Source organism: Onychomys torridus, chromosome 10 (genome assembly GCF_903995425.1).
Source record: "Onychomys torridus chromosome 10, mOncTor1.1, whole genome shotgun sequence".
In the NCBI taxonomy this organism is placed as follows: Eukaryota; Metazoa; Chordata; class Mammalia; order Rodentia; family Cricetidae; genus Onychomys; species Onychomys torridus.
Window position 1 is genome coordinate 64,916,152 of NC_050452.1, and position 24,482 is coordinate 64,940,633.

At 43.0% G+C, this 24,482-nt stretch overlaps 1 protein-coding gene across 1 annotated transcript in view; it reads left to right on the forward strand.

Moving 5' to 3' along the window:
- The window catches only part of Tapt1 (transmembrane anterior posterior transformation 1), a 53,240-nt gene extending 35,850 nt beyond the window's left edge, over window positions 1–17,390 (forward strand). The window contains exons 8-14 of the mRNA XM_036201150.1: window positions 4,150–4,230; window positions 6,971–7,080; window positions 8,544–8,603; window positions 8,918–8,986; window positions 10,601–10,677; window positions 13,615–13,775; window positions 15,349–17,390. Of these exons, the coding sequence (XP_036057043.1) occupies window positions 4,150–4,230; window positions 6,971–7,080; window positions 8,544–8,603; window positions 8,918–8,986; window positions 10,601–10,677; window positions 13,615–13,775; window positions 15,349–15,578 (788 nt within the window). The 3' untranslated portion in view covers window positions 15,579–17,390. The remainder of the gene's footprint in view (window positions 1–4,149; window positions 4,231–6,970; window positions 7,081–8,543; window positions 8,604–8,917; window positions 8,987–10,600; window positions 10,678–13,614; window positions 13,776–15,348) is intronic.
- Window positions 17,391–24,482: the final 7,092 nt, after the last annotated feature.

Below are 24,482 nucleotides of genomic sequence, written 5' to 3' on the forward strand. Positions count from 1 at the left end.
CAAAGAAGTCAAAAATGTACAATGGAAAAAAGAAAGCATCTTCAACAAATGGTGCTGGCATAACTGGATGTCAATATGTAGAAGGCTGCAAATAGATCCATATCTGTCACCGTGCACAAAACTTAAGTCCAAGTGGATCAAAGACCTCAACATAAATCCAGTTACTCTGAACCTGATAGAAGAGAAAGTAGGAAGTACTCTTGAACGCATTGGCACCGGAGAGCACTTTCTAAATATAATACCAGTAGCACAGACACTGAGAGAAACAATCAATCAATGGGACCTGTTGAAACTGAGCTTTTGTAGAGCAAAGGACACGATCAACAAGACAAAGCGACAGCCTACAGAATAGGAAAAGGTCTTCACCAACCCCACATCTGACAGAGGGCTGATATCCAGAATATATAAAGAACTCAAGAAATTAGACATCAAAATGCCCAACAGTCCAATTAAGAAATGGGGTATAGAACTAAACAGAGAATTCTCCACAGAGGAAGTTCAAATGGCTGAAAGACATTTAAAGAATTGCTCAACATCCCTAATTATCCAGGAAATGCAAATCAAAATGACTGTGAGATACCACCTTACACCTGTCAGAATGGCTAAGATCAAAAGCACAGAAGACAGCTTATGCTGGAGTGGATGTGGAGCAAGGGGAACTCTCCTCCACTGCTGGTGGGAATGCAAGCTTGTACAGCCACTTTGGAAATCAATATGGTGCTTCCTTAGAAAACTGGGAATCCATCTCCCCCAAGACCCAGCTATAGCACTCTTGGGCATATACCCAAGGTAATGCTCAATCATACCACATGGGTATTTGCTCAGCTATGTTCGTATCCACTTTGTTTGTAATAGCCAGAACCTGGAAACAACCTAGATGCCCTTCAACTGAAGAATGGATAAAGAAAATATGGTATGTATACACAATGGAGTACTACTCAGCAGAGAAAAACAATGACATCATGAGGTTTGCAGGCAAATGGATGGATCTAGAAAAAATCATCCTGAGTGAGGTAACCCAGACTCAGAAGGACAAACATGGTATGTACTCACTCATAGGAGGATACTAGATGTAAAACAAGATGACTAGACTGCTACACAACTCCAGGGAGGCTACCTAGAAAACGGGACCCTAGAAAAGACCCAAGGATCACCCAATGACAGAGAAATGGATGAGATCTACATGAACAACCTGGATGACAGTGGGAGTAATGAAGGGCAAGATTTGAGGGGAAGAAAGCTTAGGGGAGCAGGAGATCCCAGCTGGATCAAGAACAGAAAGGGAGAATGAGGAATAACAGACCATGATAAATGAAGACCACATGAGAACAGGAATAGGCAGAGTGCTCGAGAGGTCCCAGAAATCCACAATGATATATCCTCTGTACACTGCTGGCAATGGTCAAGAGAAAGCCTGATCTGACCTAGTCTGGTGATCCGATGACTAAACACACTAACAGTCGTCTTGGAACTCTCATCCAATAACTGATGGAAGTGGATGCAGAGATCCTCAGCCAGGCCCCAGGTGGAGCTCCAGGTGTCCAACGGTTGAGAAAGAGGAGGATCTGCAAGAGCGTGAATTGTTGAATCCAAGATTGCAAAAAGCACAGGGACAAATAGCCAATCAAATGGAAGCACATGAATTATGAACCAAAGGCTGTGGAGCCCCCACCTGAATCAGGCCCTCTGGATAAGTGAGACAGTTGAATAACTTGAACTGTTTGGGAGGCATCCAGGCTGTGTGACCCGGACCTGTCCTTAGTGCATGAGCTGGCTGTTTGAAACCTTGTGCTTACACAGGGACACTTTGCTCAGCCTGGAAGGAGGGGACAGGACCTGCCTGTACTGAATCCACCAGGTTTAAATGAATCCCCAGGGGAGTGTTGGCCCTGGAGGAGATGGGAATGGAGGGGAGGGACTGGGGGGAAGGTTGGGGGAGGGAGCAGGAGGCGGGAGGACAGGGGAACCCATGGCTGATGTGTAAAATTAAAACTTATAATAATAATAAAATTTTAAAAAAAGAAAAAAAAATTTACCTTGTCAACTTTACTTAATATTAAGATCTCCATTTTTCATATTATAAACTTGTATTTATCCATCAAATGGTTGGTTTTTGTTCATTTTCTCATAGTTTGGATCACCTGATTTCTGAACTGTTTTCTTCAAGAGCCCCTGAAGAGAGTTTTCCCTTCCCATAGGTGCTCTTCCAGCTGAAATGGCTATGGGGTTGTGTGTCGCAGCTTCTGTGTGCTTGAGTGGAGACGAGCCTAAATACTGCTCTTGCCCTGGCCCCATTTGCTCAGAAGCTTGCTTGGCTTGCTTCAGATGATATGCTCAGTTTCCTTCCAGATAATTGGGTTAAGAACCAAGTTGGTCTTATACAGCCATTCTTAGTAGGACAGTTAAAATGAGTACATTGCTTTGTTAACTTTGTTAGTGAAAATTAGAAAGAATTTAACATGCATACAGAGACAATCTGTGAATAACTGTATAGAATTCCAGTTAAAGGTCCATTAAGAAAAGTACCCGCATGAATTCAGATCCACCTCTAAGGAGGCACAGAGAGTATTTCCTCCTTTTGAGCTGACTTGGCTAAGAACTATGCTAGGACAGAGTTTAAGTTACAGCTCCTTTGAAATCATCCGAAAGAGTATGCACATGTGTTGTAAGCTAGTCAGAAGGAGCACTTGAAAACCCCCGCATATGCTTTTCCAGCTCTGTTATGCATTTCACACGGGGTGTATCTGTACTCTGCACCTCAAAACTCATTGTTATCTATACCTTGCAAATGGTATTGTTTAAAAAGTCACACTCTGGTTTCATGGATTGCACAGCATGTGTGTCCACTGAGCTCAAGGGTTAAAGATGCAGTTCTGACCCACAAGTGAGAAACTTGGAGGCTCGGGAGCGAAGGTACCGGCTCTGACTGAAAGAGTTTAAGAATTTGGGGAAGGCACAGACAGTAAGGTAGCTCACCTGAGGGGGTTTGCAATGGAGGGAAGTCCAGTCATGTTGTGGAGCAACAACTGGGGAATGGAGAGGAGGAACGGTCCCACAGAGGACACTGAGGTGACATGGTGGTGCAGGGTTCCGATCAGGCAGTGTCACAGTCAGGTGGGATGGAAGCTGTGCTGTGTGAGTGACAGTTTGTAGCCGCAGCTCCCGGCTTACACAGACCCACGCATAGTACACACTCACTGTCACAGGTACTTATTTCTTGACTACATGGTATCTTGGACTCCTAAGAAGAAAACAGCTGAAAAAATTAAATATATAAACTGTCTCTGACAAGAAGTCAATTCTTTATTTTCATTAAATTCATTCCAATTAATCAGCCAGTTACAAACTTAGGGCAAACACCACTGTGAAACCTAATTCTTTATAAACACACACACACAAAAGAAATTCTCCAGCTACCACCAAGCAATGCTATTACAATGCAAGTATTCTCTTAAGTAAGAAATTACATACACATTTCTTACCAGGTTAGATATTTCCTGGAAACACACAAGTTGATTTTACCAAAAGTCTTATATTTTATTCTATGATTCTATTTTTTTATTCTTCTATAAAAAATGAAAACACTCGTCGTATATTCCCAAAGACTATTGAAAGCATTTAATGACCCAATTTGAACATTTTAATTTTTTTAAATCCCATACTAGAAATATGTTGGAAACGAAGTAATGGCTTGCATGCATGGGTATATGTGCACATACACACACACACATACACACAACACACACACACACACACACACACACACACACACACACAGTTAGCTATGAGTCCTCTATGGCTGTAGGAAATATTCTAAACAGAAGTCACATCCTCATTGAACATGTGAAGACTTTTCTTGTCACCACTCCCTACATAATGTATCATAACAACTATGTACATTGTATTTGATACAACTTAAGATACAAAGATGACTTAGAGTATATGACAGAAGGTAATAGGTTATGTACAGATAGTGCAGTGTTTTGTATGAGGGACCTGAGCACTGTGAATTTTGAGATCTAAAAGGGAACCCCACGGGTTCCAAAAATCACCATTTTTTTAAACAGATGTTTAAATAGAGTTACTTAATTATTTCCCTATTTAATATATTTTAGCACTTAATGTTCAATTCTCTCTCTTTTTTTAAAGATATTAAGGAACGATTCACAAATTATGTGCTTTTGCTAATAGTGTGCTTAAGAAACATGGAACAGTTTTCTTGGAATCCAGGTAAGTGCCTCTTGAATCAAATATGGTGTCCTTTAAATTTACTTTTGTTGTTGTTGTTGTTGTTGTAATTTATTTGTTTGTTTGTTTGTTTTTGTTTTTGTTTTTTTTTCAGAGCTGAGGAACGAACCCAGGGCCTTGCGCTTGCTAGGCAAATGCTCTACCGCTGAGCTAAATCCCCAACCCCTATTTTTATTTTTTGAGACAGAGTTTGGAACTAGCTCTGTAGACCAGGCTAGCCTTGAACTCACAGAGATCCACTTGTCTCTGTCTCTCAAGTGCTGTGATTAAAGGTGTGTGCCACCACCACCTGGCTAAGTTTACTCTTAAGACAAATCAAGGCTGGGTAGTGGTGCCACACACCCTTAATCCCTGTACTTGGGACACAGAGGCAGGCGGATCTGCGAGTTTGAAGCCAGCCTGGTCTATAGAGCAAATTCTAGGACAGCAGGACTACACAGAGAAACCATATCTTTTTTAATTTTCAAAAAAACTTTTAAAAAAACATTCTTTCACATGGAGTAAAGTCAGTGCTGAAGTGCCTATCTGTACTGATGTTTGTGTATTTGAAATGGCTCTTCCAGGGGAATGGATGTTTCATGCTCTGTGGAGTGGGACACTGTCATTTCTCATGAGACCCGTGTCTCTGCAGATGTTCATGTGGCTAAGCATACTCGAAGTGCAGCAGCTCAGGGCCCTCTTGGAGCTGTAGCTACTGTGGTTCCTCTGGTTCCCATTAGGTTAGAGCCTTCGCTCTTCCTCCCATTTACCACTTTTTAATGAGGGTGAATTTTAGAAATAGAATAAAAGTCAATAAATTGTGTTGCTTATATTCACTCCCTAATCTGGCTGACAAGAAGTTGTCAGAATTCCACAAATGTTCACCTGTTGGTTAGCAGCCAGGCTCAGCTATGCCCTGTCCCAGGCAAGTGGTTCAGCCCAGTACAACTGTAAAAGTGCCAAGGCTTTCGCAGGACTTGCAAGCTGATGGGCTGGAGGTGACTGCAGCGCAGAACTTGTTCAGATAGCTCAGGTCATTTACAGGCTTTTTTTCTTAATATACAGTTCGTTCTTAATGGAACAGACAATGTTTCATATTTCTTGTGTGACTTCCAACATTGTGAATGTCCTAAGCATCTGAAGCCTCTTGCTACCTTACTTGACTTGTGGTTTGTTTTCAGGGACATTTGAAGAATTAGGACCACACATAAAGTGATACTAAGTTTGGAAATACATTTCCAAAGTTTACTTTCTTACAGAGCCTATATGGTCAAATCATAGATCTTAACAGCTCTAATCTGAATAGGTCTAAAGGCCACTTGACCTGTAGTGGGAAAGCCTCTCATGCTACACACCTGACTCTGCGTTTTCTACATGCTTTCAAAAGTATTACCTTTACACTAGTGTGTGTGTGTGTGTGTGTGTGTGTGTGTGTGTGTATGTGTGTGTGTGTATACACATGCTCACTTGCACACTCATGCAGAGGTTAGATAACAACTTGTAACAATCACTTCACTCCTTCCACAGTGGTAGTTCTGGGGCATGAACCCAAGTGGTCAGGCTTGGCAGCAAGTTCCTTTACCCACTGAGCCATTTCTCTGGCCCCTACCTGGATGCTTTTGGTGCTTAGTGTTGACAAGATCAGCTAACAATTTCCACAAAAGACAGTGGGCATGTGTGGCTGGCCCCAGAAGCCCAGATGGAATTAATCCCAAAGGAACAGGATTGTTATGCCAGAGGAAGGCCAGATGGATCTGTCTGAGAACTGGATGTGTGAATTCCCATAATCATACCTTGAATCACCTTTACCACCACTGTGTAGTGACAAGGGAACACCATGCTTTGATGCTTTCACTCTTTTGGACATCATGCTTTCATACTTCTGTTTTGGTTTAATTGCTTTCCCTTTGTGCCCAGGGTAACTAACAGCAAAAATACTATTTTGTATGGAAAGCACATTGCTGCATTCCAGTATCTCAGTTAAATCTTAGAGTAATGAAATGTAAACATTCTATTTATTCTCATTTTGTAGATAAGGAAACTAGGATTTAGATGCTTAGAAAATTTGCCCAAGAGCATAGCAGGAGCTGGCAGTGTTTGCTTTTAAGAGTCCTAGGAGTCTCATAGCTTCAGCGAGTTGTTAGACTCAGAAGAGCTTCCCTCTGTTGTCCACATAGGTAGCCCTGCCCTCCAGTAGTGCATGATGAGTTTCTGTAAGCCCAGCCAGCATTTCTAAACGTCTTTGCTTTGCATTTCTTCACTTCTTGTTTGGGGCCTGGGAAGGATGCCTGTGGATGGGTTTATCAGTTGTGTAGTACTTAACTGAGATCTTACTAAAATAAGCAGATATAGTAAGTTATGTCTATGTGCTCTGAAATAAAAGAACCAGCTCTTTAATCCATGGTGATCAGGGAGGAAAGGGCTTCAGCACATCTGCTAGGTGTTCTGAGGACCCACTTACCTAGTCATCTCTCCAGTGTGTGGTTTCCTCATAGGCAAGGGCCTCTGGACGCTGGCCTGCATGTAAAGTGGTGCTAGGACACTGATAAACATTAATTATCCTTTAACTCGGTAAAATGTTACTCTGGCAGTGAAGCTTATGATTAATAGAATGCTAGTTCTCCGTTATTCATTGAAAACACTGGAGTGTGCCCTGTTGGAGGTTCCAGGCTGCTAGGATCTTAAGGTACAGGTTCTGTTTCTATGAAGAGGTCTAATTGTCAGTTTCTTACCTGCTTTATAGATCATCTCTGGGTGTTGTTTCCTGATGTCTGTATGGTGATTGCGTCAGAAATTGCTGTGGATATTGTAAAGCACGCCTTTATCACCAAATTCAATGACATCACTGCAGATGTATGTATTTCTAGCAATTCCTATTTAATGTTTCCTTGATACCTTGTCATAAGGTAACCTTTGGTTTATTGTATTTATGAAAAAAGAGTTATTAAAATCACACTTGGTCTGTTTTAAAATAGAACCATCAAAATATTTCCTACTTAGAAATTGAGTTTTTGTTGTTGTTGTTGTTGTTGTTGTTTTTCTGTGAATATAATCTGGTACCTAAGTCCTAGGAGACAAGCTGTACATTTTACTTGTGAACTCACTTGAGGAAGCTTCGAGAGGGATTTGCTTTATGTTGTAACCATTTTCTCTAGTATTTTTAGAAATAGCTCTGCAGCTATAAAATAGTACACAGGTATGTGAAGGTGGAGAGTGTTGTGTCAGAGCCTCATCCTTAGTTCCAAACAGAGAGAACTGGCTCAGCAGCTTCCTTGATTTTCTTGAGTTATATTTTTGACAATCATATTTGACAATTTATTTATTGTTCAGCTCAAAAGTGAATGCAGTACCAGTTGCAAAATTCTGTTTCTGGTTTTCTAAATGCTTGAAGCATGTTTCTGTCCTTTCAGCAAAGCAGGAATTAAAAATGAATTCACCATTTTCTCTCTTGGCTTTGTCAATAGAGATGATTTTCTTTTTATAGGGTATTTTCTCAGTACCTGAAATTAAAATTAAAGGTTTGATTCAGGTAGTTCATGCTATTTTTAGTGGGAATACAATTGTCACACTCCCTAGAAGCTGCTACAATGGCTCTGATAAGGTCCAGCCCATTTCTGTCTCACTCACTATCAGCATCCTTTTTTCGGAAGGTTAGTTATTGTTGTGGTTAAATACACAGTTAAAGTACTTAACTCTGCACTCAAAGTTCCAGAATTATTTTTTCAATATAGCACTGCTTAAAACGGCCACTTTTCCCTAAATTCCAAACTCTGGGAACTATAGTCATTGGCTGTTATTCCTCTTTAAAGCAAAGCCTTTAAAAGCCCATGAATGTAGCAGCTCAGGGAAGCTGATCGTTTTCCTCAAGCTGTAGATGTCTGGTTGCTCATTAGCATCTTTCCCTGAGTAGGTAGGTGTGGGAGCCCATTTTCAGGTTCCTAGTGGCTTTACCCAGCAGATCTGCATAGAGAGGATGATTGGACCACGGGCCTGAGTGCAGGTGTCTGAGATGGTCTGCACTTGGCTGTGCTGGGGGGAGGTCTTTTGCTCCACCCCTTGGCATTTCTATAAATACCGTAGGGCAGAGATGGAGAGGTTCCAGGCCCTCTCCATCATGTATTTTCTGTTTATCTTCACATTCTAACTCCTTCTATCTAATATTTCCTCTTGCTCACACCCAAGAAAACTCTGGGGAACTGTGGGGTTGGTGGGTAGCTGCCCCGCAGGTAGGAAGCATTTTTATCTACAAAGTCTAAACCTTTCCACTTTGTGTATGTTGTAGACTGCATCTTACCTTTTTTCTTATTTGCCTTCAGGTCTACAGTGAATATAGAGCCAGCCTTGCATTTGACCTTGTCAGCAGCCGACAGAAAAATGTGAGCATTTCATTTAAAGGTGTTGTCTGAAATTAACTCCCCAGACTTGAACTTGTCTTTTTCTAGACATTAAATATTTATACAGCAATAACATTAAATGTTGTATGTTTCTGCAACATTGTAGCAATGATATGACTTCTTATTTGAAATGTGTAGTAATCACTTAGGTTCCTGCATCCTTCTGCTCAGTTACAAGGCAGGTACTGTGTTCTCTTCAGTTCATATCGCACCTGTTCAGAGCTTCTGCTGATGAGTAAATGGTACTTTCTAGATGCTAATTAAACTGAATGAGTCCTTTTCTCCCTTCTGTGCAGGCATATACAGACTACAGTGACTCGGTAGCACGGAGAATGGGATTTATTCCTCTCCCGCTAGCTGTCTTAGTAAGTTCATGCTTTTCTGTTTTCATAATGAGATGGCCATCATCATAAAACAGCAGTATGTATTATCAGTAAGTCTGTTTTCATAATGAGATGGCCATCTTCATAAAACAGCAGTATGTATTATCAGTAAGTGTGTTCCAACAGGTCTTTGTATTTCAAAAAATGGTAAGTAACCCAAAAGAAGTTTGTCTTAAATTCTAAATTCATTTCACTATTCCTTTGGATTTTGAGCTATCCAGCAGAAAAGTGACATCATGGGGACTGCTTATTCAAATAGCTTTCCTAACAATGAGGTTATTCTTTTGCTTATCCATTGAGTAAAGAATTTTCTCTCTAATGGATACACCTGGATGTGGGCATTGCTGTGTCTACTGGAACACAGAGGTGGCTGCATAGCTCATCCTGTTTCTAGAGGGCACTTTGACAGTGAGATGCTAGATGCCATCAATATACTGGGAACATGTGCTAAGGAAATAAAAGCAGGTCTGAGCCCTGCCGTGTGGTTACACCTTCCACACTCCTGGATCCAGCATCAGAACATGGCCTGAAGGCAGTTGTGTGCAGGTCAGTTGACAAATGTACAAGAAAACTGGAAGTCGTAGCAGCTGTATTTAGGTTTTTCCCCAAGTTTTTAAATGGTGGGTGATGATCAGTTTCATGTTAAATTTCAACAACTTAACAGATAACTATAACCTAAACATGTTACGGTTTTAATTACTTATGATATAGTAATACAAATTTCTTTTACTTCAGAAAAACAAATTTCAGAGAAACTCAGATTTTTAAGGTTATTTAGTAAAAGTTAAAGAAACTGAAAAAAATAGCATGTTGAATTTTTCTACTTGTATTTCTGTTCTTTTTATGTGTAGCATTTCAATTATATTTAAGGCATCACGATAGAATCTTGACATTGCTGAGTGAGGCCAGTTATCTCTGCTTCATTTCCATGTAGCTGCTCCCAGGAGCTGGACCTGTAATGTGTAAATGTACATTTCTCTTGGCTGCTCCCACCAGACTCATTCAACAGGCTTCCAGGGATAATACTCCTGTGTCTATTTTCTCTTTGATAAGAAGCTAGGTGTTACCCATAACTAACCACAGAGACAGAGCAACATGCCTTTGAGTGATTGATTGTGTGCTTAGTTTCTTAAACAACCTAAGTCTGCCTTTGCACTCTGTTCCCTGCAAGTTATTAGGGACTCTTAAAGAATTTGAACAGTGGACAGGAAAAGTGAAGAAAATGCCCAACCAGGATTATCTCTAGCAACAACTAGATGAGCTTCCTCAGACAGACCTTTTAGGCTGAGTTTCCTGCACCTCTGCTAGGTGTAAGTAAAGCGCCATCAGTGAAGTAGGCTGCAGGAGACTTCTGAGAGTCTGTGGGAGCTGCGCTGTGTGCTGGGTTTGCCTGTGTAAACCCAAACCAGCACTGATGCCGTAGGAGGCAGATTGGCAATGAATTGGAAAGTCTAGACCCAGCCTCTTGGACTTAGATGCAAGTATACTCTAAAATGTTAAAATAAGGAAGAAAAAATACTTTTTAAATATGAACTAATTAACTCTATGGTTGTATTTTGTCTGTGTGTTTTTGTGTTTTGGTTTGTTTCTGGCTAGCTCATCAGAGTTGTAACAAGCTCAATTAAAGTGCAAGGAATCCTGTCCTATGCCTGTGTCATACTCTTCTATTTTGGGTAAGATTGACTGTTCTTGATTATGTTTTGACTTTAAAGTATTTATAACTGCAAGATGTAATAGAAGCTAATTGCACCCAAAAATATTTCTCCTATGTACTTAAGTTTGAATTGTTAACCAAAAGTTTACAATAAGGTCTTTTTGTTCAAGATTTATATTCCACCTATACATTATTTTGGGAGTAAAGTCTTTCATCGCATTCATTTTTTCATATTTAGAAACACCTTTAATTTTCCTGTGTGCTTGCCAAGCTTAATATTCAGCACACTGGGCTTGTATTACATCCACTTAATAATGCCAACTGAATCTTCTGTGAATTTGTTGATCCCAACTAGCTTACATTTCTGGTTGGGAAACACAGGCAGGAGGTAAACAGTTGAGTTTATAGTAAGCATAAATGGTAACAAGAAAATGGTGATGTCAAATGTTATTTTGACACTCTTTAGTTATTTTGCCACTCTTTAATTTTTCAAGAAGTGAACTAAAATAAATAGCCCGCCTCAGTTCTGATGAGTTTGCCCAAAGGGAAGTCTGGGGTACCCAGAGCTGAGCTGGCTTATGTGGGTGCGGGGGCATGTGTGTTGGAGAATGCTGTCTGGGGATAGACAAGCAGAGCAGGACTGATTTCGGCCCTAACTTCCCAGAGCCTGGTTTCCAAAGACATCTGTGATGGTCCAGCTTCACGTTTGAGTGTTTGGTATATCCTCCTGGTCCCAGGTAATACCTGGCATGTGACGGGTATCCACATACTGCCTGGAACATGACAGGTACCCAAGACTATCCAAACAGCTCAGACATGGTCACTCCCGTGGGCTGCACTTAAGAACGCTCACTCATTGTAAGTGCTTCCCAGTGCCTGTCTTAGTCCTCCTCCTTCAGAGCTGTGTCTGGGTGAGGTGACTAATTGCAGTGACACCAGAAATAACTCTGATTGAGTGCTGTGATTACAGGTGTGTACCACCGTACTTGGTTTATGCTGTGCTAGACATTGAGTTCAGAGCTTTGTGCATGCTAAGTACATGCTCTGCTAACTGAACTACATCTCCAGAACACACTTTGTTGTTGTTGTTGTTGAGACGGGATCTCACTTAGCCCAGGCTGGCCTTGAGCTCGCTCCATAGCAAAGGCTGGTCGTGAACTCCTGTTTCTCCTTCCTCTGCTCCTGAGTGCTGGGATAACTGACAACGTGCCACCATACCCAGCTCTCTTATGTTATTTGACAATAAGTTTTGTCACATGAAATTATACATACTAGAAATTGTACTGTATACTTTCTTTTCCAGGTAAGAGTTAAGGTTGCTATCCTAGGCAATTGACTTTTGTTTTCATGTCTTCCGCATTTTCCCTGAGCTGTTTCTTCCTTGTCCGTGATCACACTGGCCTTTCTGTCTCTCTCCTTTTACTAATCTGCCAGAGGTCTTTAGCCGCACACTGAAGACCATGATAAGACTTTACGTACTATTTTTGAGGAGTAATATTTAAGGAGATTTCTTTGTACTTAGACTGCATGACAATGGATACTGAACTATTTCTTAAAAATAGAAAAGAATCCTGCTGCTTCTGTAGTGCAGGTTCCCACACCCTGCCGTTGGTGTTCTTAGCATAGTTTCCTGTTCCTACTTGTGCCCATCTTCGTTTAAAGCTAATTGCTCTCATAGTTTGACCATAAATCAGGAAAGTAAGCTTGAATAGAGCATACTTGAAAACCCGTCACATGCCAGGTATTACCTGGGACCAGGAGGATATACCAAACACTCAAACATGAAGCTGGACCATCACAGATGTCTTTGGAAACCAGACTCTGGGAAGTTAGGGCCGAAATCAGTCCTGCTCTGCTTGTCTGTCCCCAGACAGCATTCTCCAACACTCATGCCCCTGCACCCAAATAAGCCAGCTCAGCTCTGGGTACCCCAGACTTCCCTTTGGGCAAACTCATCAGAACTCAGTTTTGATGTGTGCTTGTCAGCTGTGGAGGGAAGATGTGACCACCATGTCTTCCCCATCCATTCAGCAGTCTTGGCTACCAGGGTGCATGCCGTTCTAAGGGTCAACCAAAAAGAAGACAGACAAGTTCTGTCCCCCAGTGTCACTAAAGTTGCAAAGGGACTGACGGAGACACATTCTGAAGAGACGGTTGTAAGCAGGGTGAAGAACCGGGGGTGGGGGAGAGCTGGTGAGTGATGGAGGACTGCTTCAGCTGTGCGCGCAGCCGGAAGCCTGGTTGACCCAGGGGATGAATACAGGGTACAGGCCTAGAGGGTGGCTGTAGGAAGGTCACTGACAGAGGGAGATAGCTCCAGATTCTCCCAGGAGGGCTTTCTGCAAGAGTCCTTCAACTCCTGTGTGGAGGACGGCCGAGTGTAGCAGAAACAATGAGTCGGAAGCAGTGAAGCGAATCAAACTCACTTACCGTGATGGAAGCTTGCGGCAGAAGGAACATTTAGGAGTGGAGAGATGAGGGCCTGAGAAAAGGGTGATTGGAATCTAGAATTGGGGATTTAGTGAGTTTGGAATTCTCTTAGGCAGAAGCACAGAAGCACAGAAGCACAGAAGGAAGGAAGGAGGGAGGGGAATGGTGCGGGCAGCCCCGCAACTGGCAGTGAATTTGCACCTGTGGGGCTGTGGGACCATCTGTGCCGTGTTCTGAAACCCTGTGTGAAAGGCCTGAGGACCAGGCAGGAATCCTCATCTGTTTTGCACGTTGACTCACATGTTAAGCCGCTGGTGATTCTCACTGGCTTGTAATTCCTTGTTACTGACAGTGTTTCATCTCAGACACCAAAACAGCAGCCTACTTGTTCACTCATGCTAAAGCTGTCGGTCACAGCCCACAGTATGTGAGAAGATGTGAATGGGATACTGTGATCTCTAAGTCATTCTGCCAATTACAAACTTTTTATTTACATGAATTCCCACAACTCTGTTCTCTGTCTAAGGTTGATCTCCCTGAAAATACTTAATAGCATTGTGCTGTTGGGGAAGTCGTGTCAGTATGTGAAGGAAGCCAAAATGGAAGAGAAGCTATTTAATCCTCCCCCAGCCAGCACTCCTGGAAAACCCTCCAGTAAATCCCAGAGCAAGTGTAAGCCCTCTCAAGGTATGTCAGCTCCAGAGTTCATCTGAATTCTTCATTCTAATTCTTCCTAGTAAATCAGCACTCCACCATGGTGAGTGATGCTTAGAGATGCGCTTCATTCTGCTTCACTGTTGGGTTCTTGAACAGTTCTGTCTAAGACAGAACCACATCTGGACTGTTGGGAGGAGAGGAAGAACAGTAAGTAGAGCATGTCAGGCCGCAGTGATTGCTGTCAGGGGCAGGAAGTGCTGCACACACAGCCAATGAAAGGACTTTGGTATTTGGAAGGATAACAGGACTGAAGTACCTCCCCAGACCCCAAGGCCCTATTGCTCTCCAGAGGTCATTGCCTTAGTCTTGAAAGGGAGAGGAGGCCAGTGTATCCAGACAGGGCCCAGCTATGCTGGAGAGGGTAAAGCTTATTCCAGACAGAACAAAGGAGACCAGCTGCTCCAGGGTCTGAACCCAGGTCATGCTCCTGTGGGTCTTCTTAGAAGCTAAAGTGGAAGCTCAGGTTTTAGATGGTAGTCACTGTAAGAACGTGTGAGTGCTGTTCGTGATTCAAAAGATCAAAAGTGCATCAGCATGCATCCTCTGACTTACATGAAGAAGTTAGTAAATGTGGAGCCGGTCTAATGGAGGATGTTATGTCAAATCCTTACATGAAGTACATGCATGTAAGAGGAGTGTCTGTGAAGGATGCCCTAGAGGTTAAGAGACTACAAGCTACCGATGATTCAGGGGGTTGTTGAAGTGAGGCAGGCCCTGAAGATAGGTAGAAATCAACACTCAAGACAGTGTTAGCTCTTCACCTTCTCAGAGTCACAGAGGACTGCACATGTGGCAGAATCATCAGGCTGCATCTTAGTGGCAGTTTATGTACAGCTCACTCTGTTTTAAAGCTTCCTTAAAAGGATCAAATTGGTGTGGGGGAGGGGGGAGTTTGAATGGAGTTGAGGATGTTAGCTCAGTGGTAGAGCATTTAGCCTAGCAAGCCCTGGATCCAGTCCCCAGCATCTTGGGGCAGGAAATGGAGACGGAAAGGGAAAGGGAGTAGATTTATAACTCAGAGGTCAGTGGGTCCCCATCTCACTCAGCTGCCTCCAAGGCCAGCCTCCTAGATTCCTAGGCTGGGGCAAGGGGCTGGGGCCTTCCTTCAGATATGGGCTTCCTGCAGGTGATGATGTTGGTCTGAGACTAGCCGAAGTGTACAGACAGGAGATGGGGCACCTTAAAGTGTACTCAGCCCTTCCAGAGGGAGTCCTGAGTGCAGAGCAAGGACTGTTTTCCCTTCAAGCAATGGTTTGTGGTCATGTAAGAGGGAACTATAAAGACAGAGAGAGAATCTTTGCAGAATCACGTGGTAGTGTTACCTATGGGGGTGGGTAAAATTTTGGATGAACAGAGTATGACTAGCCTCTGAATTTTATTATAAATTACAGCGTACACAGTATGCATTTAGTTTTCATTTGTTTTATCTAAGAGGAAAGATAATGGTTACTTTTCATCACCCCTGAAAACATGGTGTTTGATAAGTGTTTTCTATAACTGAAGGGAAATCATTTCCTAATCCAGGGGGTCTGCTTTCCCACAGGCCTTTCCACGGAAGAAAACCTGTCCACTTCCATCACCAGCCAGCCTGTTCATCAGAAAGAAAACGTCATACCCTTACTTGTGACCAGCAATTCTGATCAGTTTCTGACAACCCCAGATGGCGATGAGAAGGACATAACACAGGAAAATTCTGAATTAAAACACAGATCCTCAAAGAAAGATTTGCTAGAGATAGACAGGTTCACAATCTGTGGAAACCGGATTGACTGAGTTTGTGGCTAATGAGGTGAAGACGCCGGGCCCTGGGATCACAGATGCTGGTCCGCCAGGACACACTTGCTAAAATGGCACTTAAATATTTATTTAAAAACTTAAATTATTAATGGCAAGCAAATCTTAGTATCTTTCCTCCAGTACTGTGGCCTGGCCGAAGAGCAGATCACGGAACAACGCTGGCCTCTGGCCTTGACTCTGGGATGATGGTGGATGAGGAACACTTCTTCCTGCTTGGCCAGCAGCAGCAGCGGCACTTCCGGCACTCAGCCAGAGCACTGCAAGAGTTCCTACAAGCTATCAGCCTGGGCTTCCAGATGTTGGATTTTCCTCAAAGCCTCTTCAGTATAAGGACCTACCTGGGAAACTGTGAAGCTTTTACCATGATTACCTTTCCAGTCTCATACAGTTTTCACAAACACTTTCCAAACTTGACTCCATCTGCCAAAGCATTTAAAAAATTATTAAATATAAGTCCAGATAAATGTTCTTACCACCAGAGTCATACTTGGCAATACATCTAAACTAAGCAAAATAAAAGGCTACTTAAAAACACGTTGACTAACAGCATCTTAGAGGAAACAAAGCTGTCGGCCCTTTCATTCTCTTACTTCATGAAGGTCATGTGTCACTGAAAAATGCTTCCTGCTCTCTCAGTTACTCTCAGAGCAGTGTGAACTGTGTGGTTCCTAATGGCGGTGGCACAGTAAAAGGCAGTTATAATGAGAGCACAGAGCAATGTCAACTGTAGACAGCCAGCTTCACTTTAAAGTTACGTCAGTTATTACAAGTTAATAGAGTTGGTGTTGAATTGGTTGAAAAGCTGTTGATATACAAAATCAAAGTGGTTGCCATCGACAGGCTGGTTTATTGGTTTTAAAGTATTCACAGCAGGTTGAGCAGCATCACCTTGCCAGGCTTGTAAAATGCACATGTCCTTCCATTGCTCTGTGTTCTGTGTGGGAAAGGGACAGTGGGTGCCTTTGCTGGGAGAGTCCCTCACATGACTGTAAAAGGGTGTTTGGATTACAAGAGGATACTACAGTTGGATACTGGGAATAGCAGCCAAAGGGTGCTTTGGGGTTTTTGAGATAAAGATGCTGTTCCTGCTTCATTACTAGCTGGTGGCATCCAAGGGCAAGTTCTCACCACCCCATTTTTATCTTGAGAACCTTTTCTGCACTTCTCTTAAAAGAAAATTGACCATATCTGATTTCTGAACTGTCTGGAAGATGGTACTCTTAACTGATTTCCTTTGCTCTATCATGAAACTCTGCTCTTATTCAAACATTTCGGGCACAGATGGCAAGTTTTAGATGTTTTTCCTGTATCCTGGATAAATGTAAAACTAGTTTTGATGCTTTGGCCTTTGAAATAAAGGAGGGGTTCTAATGATTTGCACTAACAGAATCTAAAGATAGCTGTTGGAAATGATATATATGCCTTGTGAAACCAGGAAGCAGTTTTAAGTTTAAAATGAACATTTTCATTCTTTGGTGTATGTTTGTTTCAGTGGGGCCCCGTTTTTTAAACTATTCTTATTACCAACAAGAAAGTGCCCGTTTCAGCTAGGAGCAGTGTGGAGTAAGCTTTGCCAAACTCAGCCCTCTCAGAACAAGAACATGGCCTAGATGTCTCCTTCAGTTCCGCTTGAATTTTCTGTTTCTGTGTTGTTTTCTGAAGAATGCATTTCCTTTACAGATGCTGGTGGGAGTGGGGATAACACTCACTTCTGTCCTAACGGCATTCAGTACTAATTTTATAAGTGCATCTTGTGTGAAACTCAATAAATTCAATTTTGTAATCTTTTTTTAAAAAGGTCAATGAATTTCTTTTAGTAACAATTACTATTATGTTTGATGGAATGAATGTCTCATTGTGCAAAACTTATTTCTAGTTTACAAATACTAGGACTGGGTTAATTATGTTTAATTACTCTTGCCCTAAATGATAAGAAAAAAAAAGTTGCAATTTTTTTTTTGGAAGAATAGCCTGCATGGTGGTCATAGACTATTTAGTATCTTTCTACATGAAGATGTTTGCATTTAACAGGGATCTTGATGTCACAGTGTCAGTATGTACTTGTCTTATATGGGAATCACATTCAAGACGGTACTTTGGTTTTTAAATAGTCTAGTTAAGGTGAGACATGTCAGACCTATTTTAGCTTTTCCTGTAGATCAAAGTACCAAATGCTATTAATGAATTCCCTGGCTCCCTGTGGTCTTGTGCAGGCATTTGAAAGAAGCATGTTAGAACTGACTTCTCAGCATCTGCCCTGCCACATCTGTAGCCTCTGCCCTGCCACATCTGTAGCCTCTGCCCTGCCACATCTGTAGCAGCTGCCCTGCCACATCTGTTAGCAGCTGCCCTACCACATCTGTTAGCTCAACAGAGATAAGTTCACAATTGTTTTAAATTACTACATTTTCATATGTCTCAGATCTGTGGTTTTGTTTTGTTTTTTTTGTTTTTTGTTTTTATTTACATGTCTGCTGGTCACAGCTGGCCAGTGACCAAGTGCCCTTGTCAGGCTTATGGCAGCCAAGGATAGCAAAGTTGACGTTGTGGCATCAAGCTGCTCTTTCCCTGTTCCTTCTGCTTAAGGTCATCTGATGGCAGTTTCCCAGAGCTTCTAGAAATGAGAGAGAGAGAGAGAGAGAATGATTTTTCACCACATACTGCTAGTTAACTTGCCAGAACCTGGCCTTCCTGCATGCTGTGTAGAGGACTGTAGCCAAGCTTCTTGGCACTTAATGGTATGAGCCCAAGTGCCAAAGGCAGATGCAGGAGAAGGGAATATGCCATTTTCAAGTCAACACACATAGTACTGTGAGTCCCCTTCACGTCTATCCCCTTCCTGCCAGCTGGTACCCAGCGAAGAGGATGGCTGGTCCCAACCATTGGTATATTGTACCACACCCTGGAGTGGCAGGGTCATGATGAAGGAACTGAGGCCCAGGATGCCTAGGAAAAGCAGATCAGCTTAGAAAAATCAGGCTGTCTTGAAAGGGAAACAAGGTCAGGAAAGGCCTGTGTTCTCAGCCTGGGATGGGCAGGTCTGTGCTGCCACAAGTCCAAGAAGAACTGTTGAGACAGAATTAGGTAACAGGAAGTGAGAATGAGACTTAGCTCTGAAACTCAGGTTCCTAAAACACTCCCAGCAAGTCCCCTGTTCCCTGTGAGTTGTCAGTAGGGGAAACGGGAAGGTTCATTACTCCCCACATTTTCAGAGATGATGCCCTGCATGCCCTGTTATTGAGCAGGTATTTCTTGCCCCTTACCTCAGGAAGGTGTGTAAGGGTTTACTTATAAAGAGCCAGCAAGAGGGCTCAGAAAGCAAAGGCACTTGCTGCCAAGTCTGACAACATGAGTTCGATCCCCAGATCCCATGTTATGGAAGAAGAGGAACAATTTGCACAAGTTGTTCTCTGACTTCCATACACAGAAGCATGCCCATGCACACAAAATAAAGTTCAGAAAAGTTACTCATAAGTACAGCCTAACTGCAAGAAGTAGAAAGAAAATTAATCAGCCAAAAGAGCAGCAAAAATCTCGAGGTCAAGGATACCATTCCAGTGTTTGTTGAAGTTAGCCCTGTGGTACAGTTCAGTGTGCTATGTGGTATTCATTAAATGCCTCAGACATCCAGGACGGTTTAGAGCAGTGGTACTTAACCTTCCTAATGCTTCGACCCTTTAATATAGTTCCTCATGTTGTGGTGACCCCCCCCCCCAACCATAAAGTTGTTTTTGTTGCTTCTTCATAGCTAATTTTGCTGCTGTTATCAATCATAATGTAAATATCTGATATGTGACCCCTGGGAAAGGGTCGTTTGACCCTCAAAGGGGTCGTGACCCACAGGTTGAGAGCCACTGGTTTAGTGTTTCCCTGTAAAACACCTAAGCCGGGGAGGACTGTCAGTGGTGGGGAGGAGTTTCTCAGAAGAAATGGGCGCACTGAGGAGGTTTTAGTGATCCTCAACATGTGCTTCACAGGTAGGGAACTGAATGCCCAGGGGGTGCTGAGCAAGCAAGGCATGACTGGTCTAAACTTCAATAAGAAGAGGAAATAGGAGCAGGGTACTGAGAGGCAGGGCTTTCTGCTGTCTGCTGAGGCCACCCTTGAGATATAGCTGAAGTCATGAAAAAGAAGAGTGGGCATCAATCTGTAGGCTTTGCTTTGAACAAACAATCTCATCTAACAGAAAGGAAACCAAGCAGTTTGTGAGGGTACATCTGGCTTTCTGTGTCCGTGTGTGGTGTGCACGCGTGTGCATGTGGGTGTTCTCGGGGGGGCGGGGTGCACATGTGTGCTGGTATGCATCTGTGTGGAAAGGCTGAAGCTGATGGCCACTTAATTCATTGAGGTGGGGTCTCTCACTGAGCTAGCCAGCTGGCTGACATCTTTCTTAACCTAATTTGTAGACAGCAATTATTCTGAATAAGTATATTCCTGTTTTAACTATGTCTACACAGGAATGTAAATACTGGGAAGATCAGAGATGTGTGCCACATTAGAGTCAACCAGAACAGGGAAATGCAGACAGGAAAACACATAGGCATAAATTGCCCAGTCCCTTTGAGGCACGAAAATGAAAAAGTTATGCTGTATGCTCATGCGGAGGAGGGGGGGCAGTAATTGTCTAGTGGGTGTGGGAGGTACCAGCTAAATGCACATAGTGGCAAGTGTTCCTGTCACACAGGCACTAGTCACAGGAGACCACCTTCTTCAGACAGGCCCTGCCACACTGAGTGCCACAGGCACACTCAGCTCCTGACCGAGGCAGCGGTATTTGTTGGGAGAACTTAAAAGATGTGCACTCAGGGTGCTTGAAAGAATAGGACTTAGGGTAAGGGGTGTGTGTGTGTGTGTGTGTGTGTGTGTGTGTGTGTGTGTGTGTGGCAGTTGTCACTGAAGGAGGAAGAGCACACAGTATGTCTGCACTACAGCCTGAGCCCCTCCACACACACACTGTGCCTGTTGAGAGCCAGCCTCTGCTGAGGGCACAAAGAGCGGGCTCCAGATGGAGACAGGACTTTGAGTGCTCTTAATGCCTTGCTGAGGATCCTGCACCTGACTCCTGGTGCAAGATGGAGAAAGGAGCTCATGTGGGGTTTTAAGCTGGGTTGTTATACATAGGGTAAGTGAAGAGGCTACTTTGTAAATTATAGAGCAGTGTTATCAAATTAATCTGTTCAAGCAGGCTGCTGGCCTTCTGAAGGACTGGTACCTCATAGCTTTTGGAGTTTTTGTGTAAAGGCACAGTGCTGTACTCGTCTTCCATACCATTTCATTCATTTTCATCCTCCTATGGAATGCATGCTGTTGTCCTGTCCTAACCCTAGAAACAACCTAGAAAGGAAGAGTCACGTGTGCCCACCACACAGGTAGCAGAGCAGAACATTAAGGCCCTTGCTGCAGTCCTGACCTGTGCCATCAGCAAGAGGAGAACTGGGGAAAGGAGATCCTGTAAGGAGGCCATTGGGGCTATTCACACCAGAGTAAGAACCAGAGAAGCCAAGATATGGTTGGTCCAGGGACCTAGTGCAACTGTCATGGGATCAGGGAGGCTCAAGAGTTAACTGTGTGGAATGCAATGGGCTCAGACAGACCTGGGGTCACACTAGGGCAATGCCAAGACTCCAGACTGTCCTGAAGGTACCTTCCAATATCCTTTGGTGATCCAGACCTAGACAGAGGATTCTGAACCCAGACTTGGTTCATTTGCTTTAGTGCTGACACCAGCTGGTAGGCAAAGCTGATTTTCTTTCTCGTTGCGTGATCCCGTGATGAACCCTCTTCCAGTCTGTCACTCTGCAGGAGTGACTCCCAGAGTCAGACTGGCCTTGCTCCTGGGCCCTAGGTGGAAGAAAAACATTTCTGTGAGATCAAGGAAGGGGACATTGGTCTATGAACCCCATGCAGAGCACTACAATGAGCTGAGCTCTCTCCTGTTGGGTAGGACAGGTAGCTAAAGCCTTGGGGAGATGATGTAAAGCTGTGCCAGTTCAGACTCCAGCAGGGGCAGCTGGCTACCATTATCTACCTCAGTCATATATGCAAAGGTTTACTCTCACTTCAATTTTACATGTTCCAGTCCATGGTCAAGTGTCCCTGTTGCTTACTTGAACAGCCAGAGAGGAAAAACCCAGAGAGCAGGGTATGTGAGTCTCACAGTCCCTTGCTGGGACCTGTCTCCAAAATACTCAGCACCGCCCACAAAGCCGTGCATTGTGCAGTTCCCCTCAACAGCACCAGCTGGGGACCGAGGCCTTTGAGGGATGTTTAAGAGTCAGAGCATAGCACCATGTGGAATTGAAGAACACAAAAGAATGTGGCCTTCCTTCCCTCGCAATCATAATGGCTGTAAAAACATGATTCATTTTGCCTTCAAGCATAAGCTTAGAGATGATGTGAACTTTGAGCTGGTGGAAGTTCACCATTAAAATGGCCCTAACAAGGCATCCAACCTCTTCCCCCATGCGAATGTCTCCTCAGTACCTCTGATCAGTTGTCATCTAGCTTTGTCTTGCAGTATTAACAATGACGTTTAAACCAATACTTAGTGAACTTCTACCACCAACCACCATGCAAAGCTCTGAATTCCTTCCCTCATTTGATCTGCACTGTGTCTCTGCAAAGCCCCCATTTTGCAGATGTGGAAGTTGAGGCAAAGAACACCCTTTTCTCAACTAAGCCACAGAGGTATGGGGCCAAGATTTCACAGGTCTATCTGCTTACATAGTGGGCTACAGACCACCTTAGGACAGCCCTGGGCAAGAGTCAGTGTGAGAACTGTCCCCAGCACACACAGATCATTGTCCAACAAAAGCATGCCCAGATAAGTGGTTTTCTGTTCCTTATACTCTCCTGTCAGTTTACATTTTTCCAGATTCTCACATGATCCAAATTCTTCATAGATGGGCTTTGCAGAGTGTTATTTCTAGAGTTGGGTTAGGAATGGGCTGTTCTGGTTCCCTTGCTTCTGCAGTTGAAGTATCTTTTTTCTCTTGAAGGAATCATTAAGTAGGGGCAGAACAGCGTGGATTTTTATGTGATATCTAGTATTTTTCAAGTGGTCTGTCCTTGACTTTTCATTTGACACTACAGGCTGTGCACAATAGGGCTGATGATGATAATGTCCACATCAGCTGAGGCCATGGTTTTCCAATAGGTGCTAAGCCAGGCCTGGGGAGGAGGAGCACCATAAGAGCCTGGTACTGCTGACTATCAAGAGCTTCTGGTTCATGGGCAGAATATGCTCAGCACTGCTGTCTCTATGCTGAGAAGATGTGCAGAGAGCAAGCCCCTTTCTAGTTCAAGCAAATATCAAACATCCTAAAGGTGTTATTAGTTTAGATCCTCAAGTAATACTGATTTACTGTAGAAAATATCTAAGACCATTAAAATAATAGGGTGAATAGTATTAATAGTGTTTAAAGTATCTATTGATCTACCAGAGGACCCAAGGACCCAAGTTTGGTTCTGAGCACCCATATAAGGTGGCTCACCAACACCTGTACCTCCAATTCTGGGGGATCTGATGCCCTTTTCTGGCCTCCACAGGTACCTGCACACACACACACACACACACACACACACACACACACACACACACACACATATAAATACATAAGAAATATAGAGGCAGTGAGAAGAATACCTATAGCTTCACCATCTAGCTTGGCATCTGTTCCTCTAAACTGTTACTGGTAATATATGAACATGCTTTAATTAGGATTTCTATAGCTGTGAAAAGACTACATGACCATGGCAACTCTTATAAAGGAAAAACATTTAATTAGGGTGACTCTTTTACAGTTCAGAGATTTAGTGCATCATCATCATGGTGGGGAGCATGGCTGCATACAGGCAGACATAGCTAAGAGTCCTACATCTTGCAGACAACAAGAAGTCAACTGAGACACTGGCAGTATCCTGAGCATAGGAAACCTCAAAGCCCACCCCCACAATGACACATTTCCTCCAACAAGGTCATACCCACTCCAACAAAGCCTCACCTTCTAATAGTGCCACTCCCTATGAGATTATGGGGGCCAATTACATTCAAACACTATCACAAACAAGGCCAGGTGTCCACATGTAAATACATCTCAACAGGAGCCTATCATATATGCCGGCGTAGAGTATGTTCCCCTTATTTTACATGTGGTGAGCATTCATCCATGTCAATAATTTAAAATATTTTCAACAGCTGTGTGAAATTTCAACAGTGTGAAATTCCATGTATGGCCAGATCATAATTTGTTTGAAGAGTTCTTTACTTTAGGCATTTGTCTGATTATTTCCTTGGGGTCCTTTCCTGGAACTGGAATTCCTTCTACCAGGAAGTTCCAACATGTGCTACCTAACTACCTCACACAAGCAGCAAGGGTCTGAGCATGCCTGGAGTCCACATTCTCAGCAGCCTTGGGAACAGGAGACTTGGCTCAAGCAATATGCTTGACTATTTTAATGTATGTAATATGTATAGCAGATACTTTTTAATTTCTTTTACCTCACTTAATAGTGTCATTATACCTTTTTAAAGAGATTTTATGACTTTTATTTGTGTGTATGAGTATGTGCATGTATAAGCACATGTACACAGGTGTCTGTTGAGGCTGAAGAGGGTGTCAGACCCAGATTTAGAGGTATAAGCCTAAAGTGGGTGCTGCAAACCAAACTCTGGTCCTCTGCGAGAACAGCAAAATGCAAAATGCAAATCTTAACTATAGAGCCATCTCTCTAGCCCCCATCTTCATACTGTACATTTTTCTTTCAGTGTTAACTTTTTTTTGGATCATTAAAAAAATGATGAAGGTTCAACCCAACTTTTAGGGCATCAAAATGAATTCACAGAGGTAGAAATTCCTTGTCCCACCCAACATAGGCTAG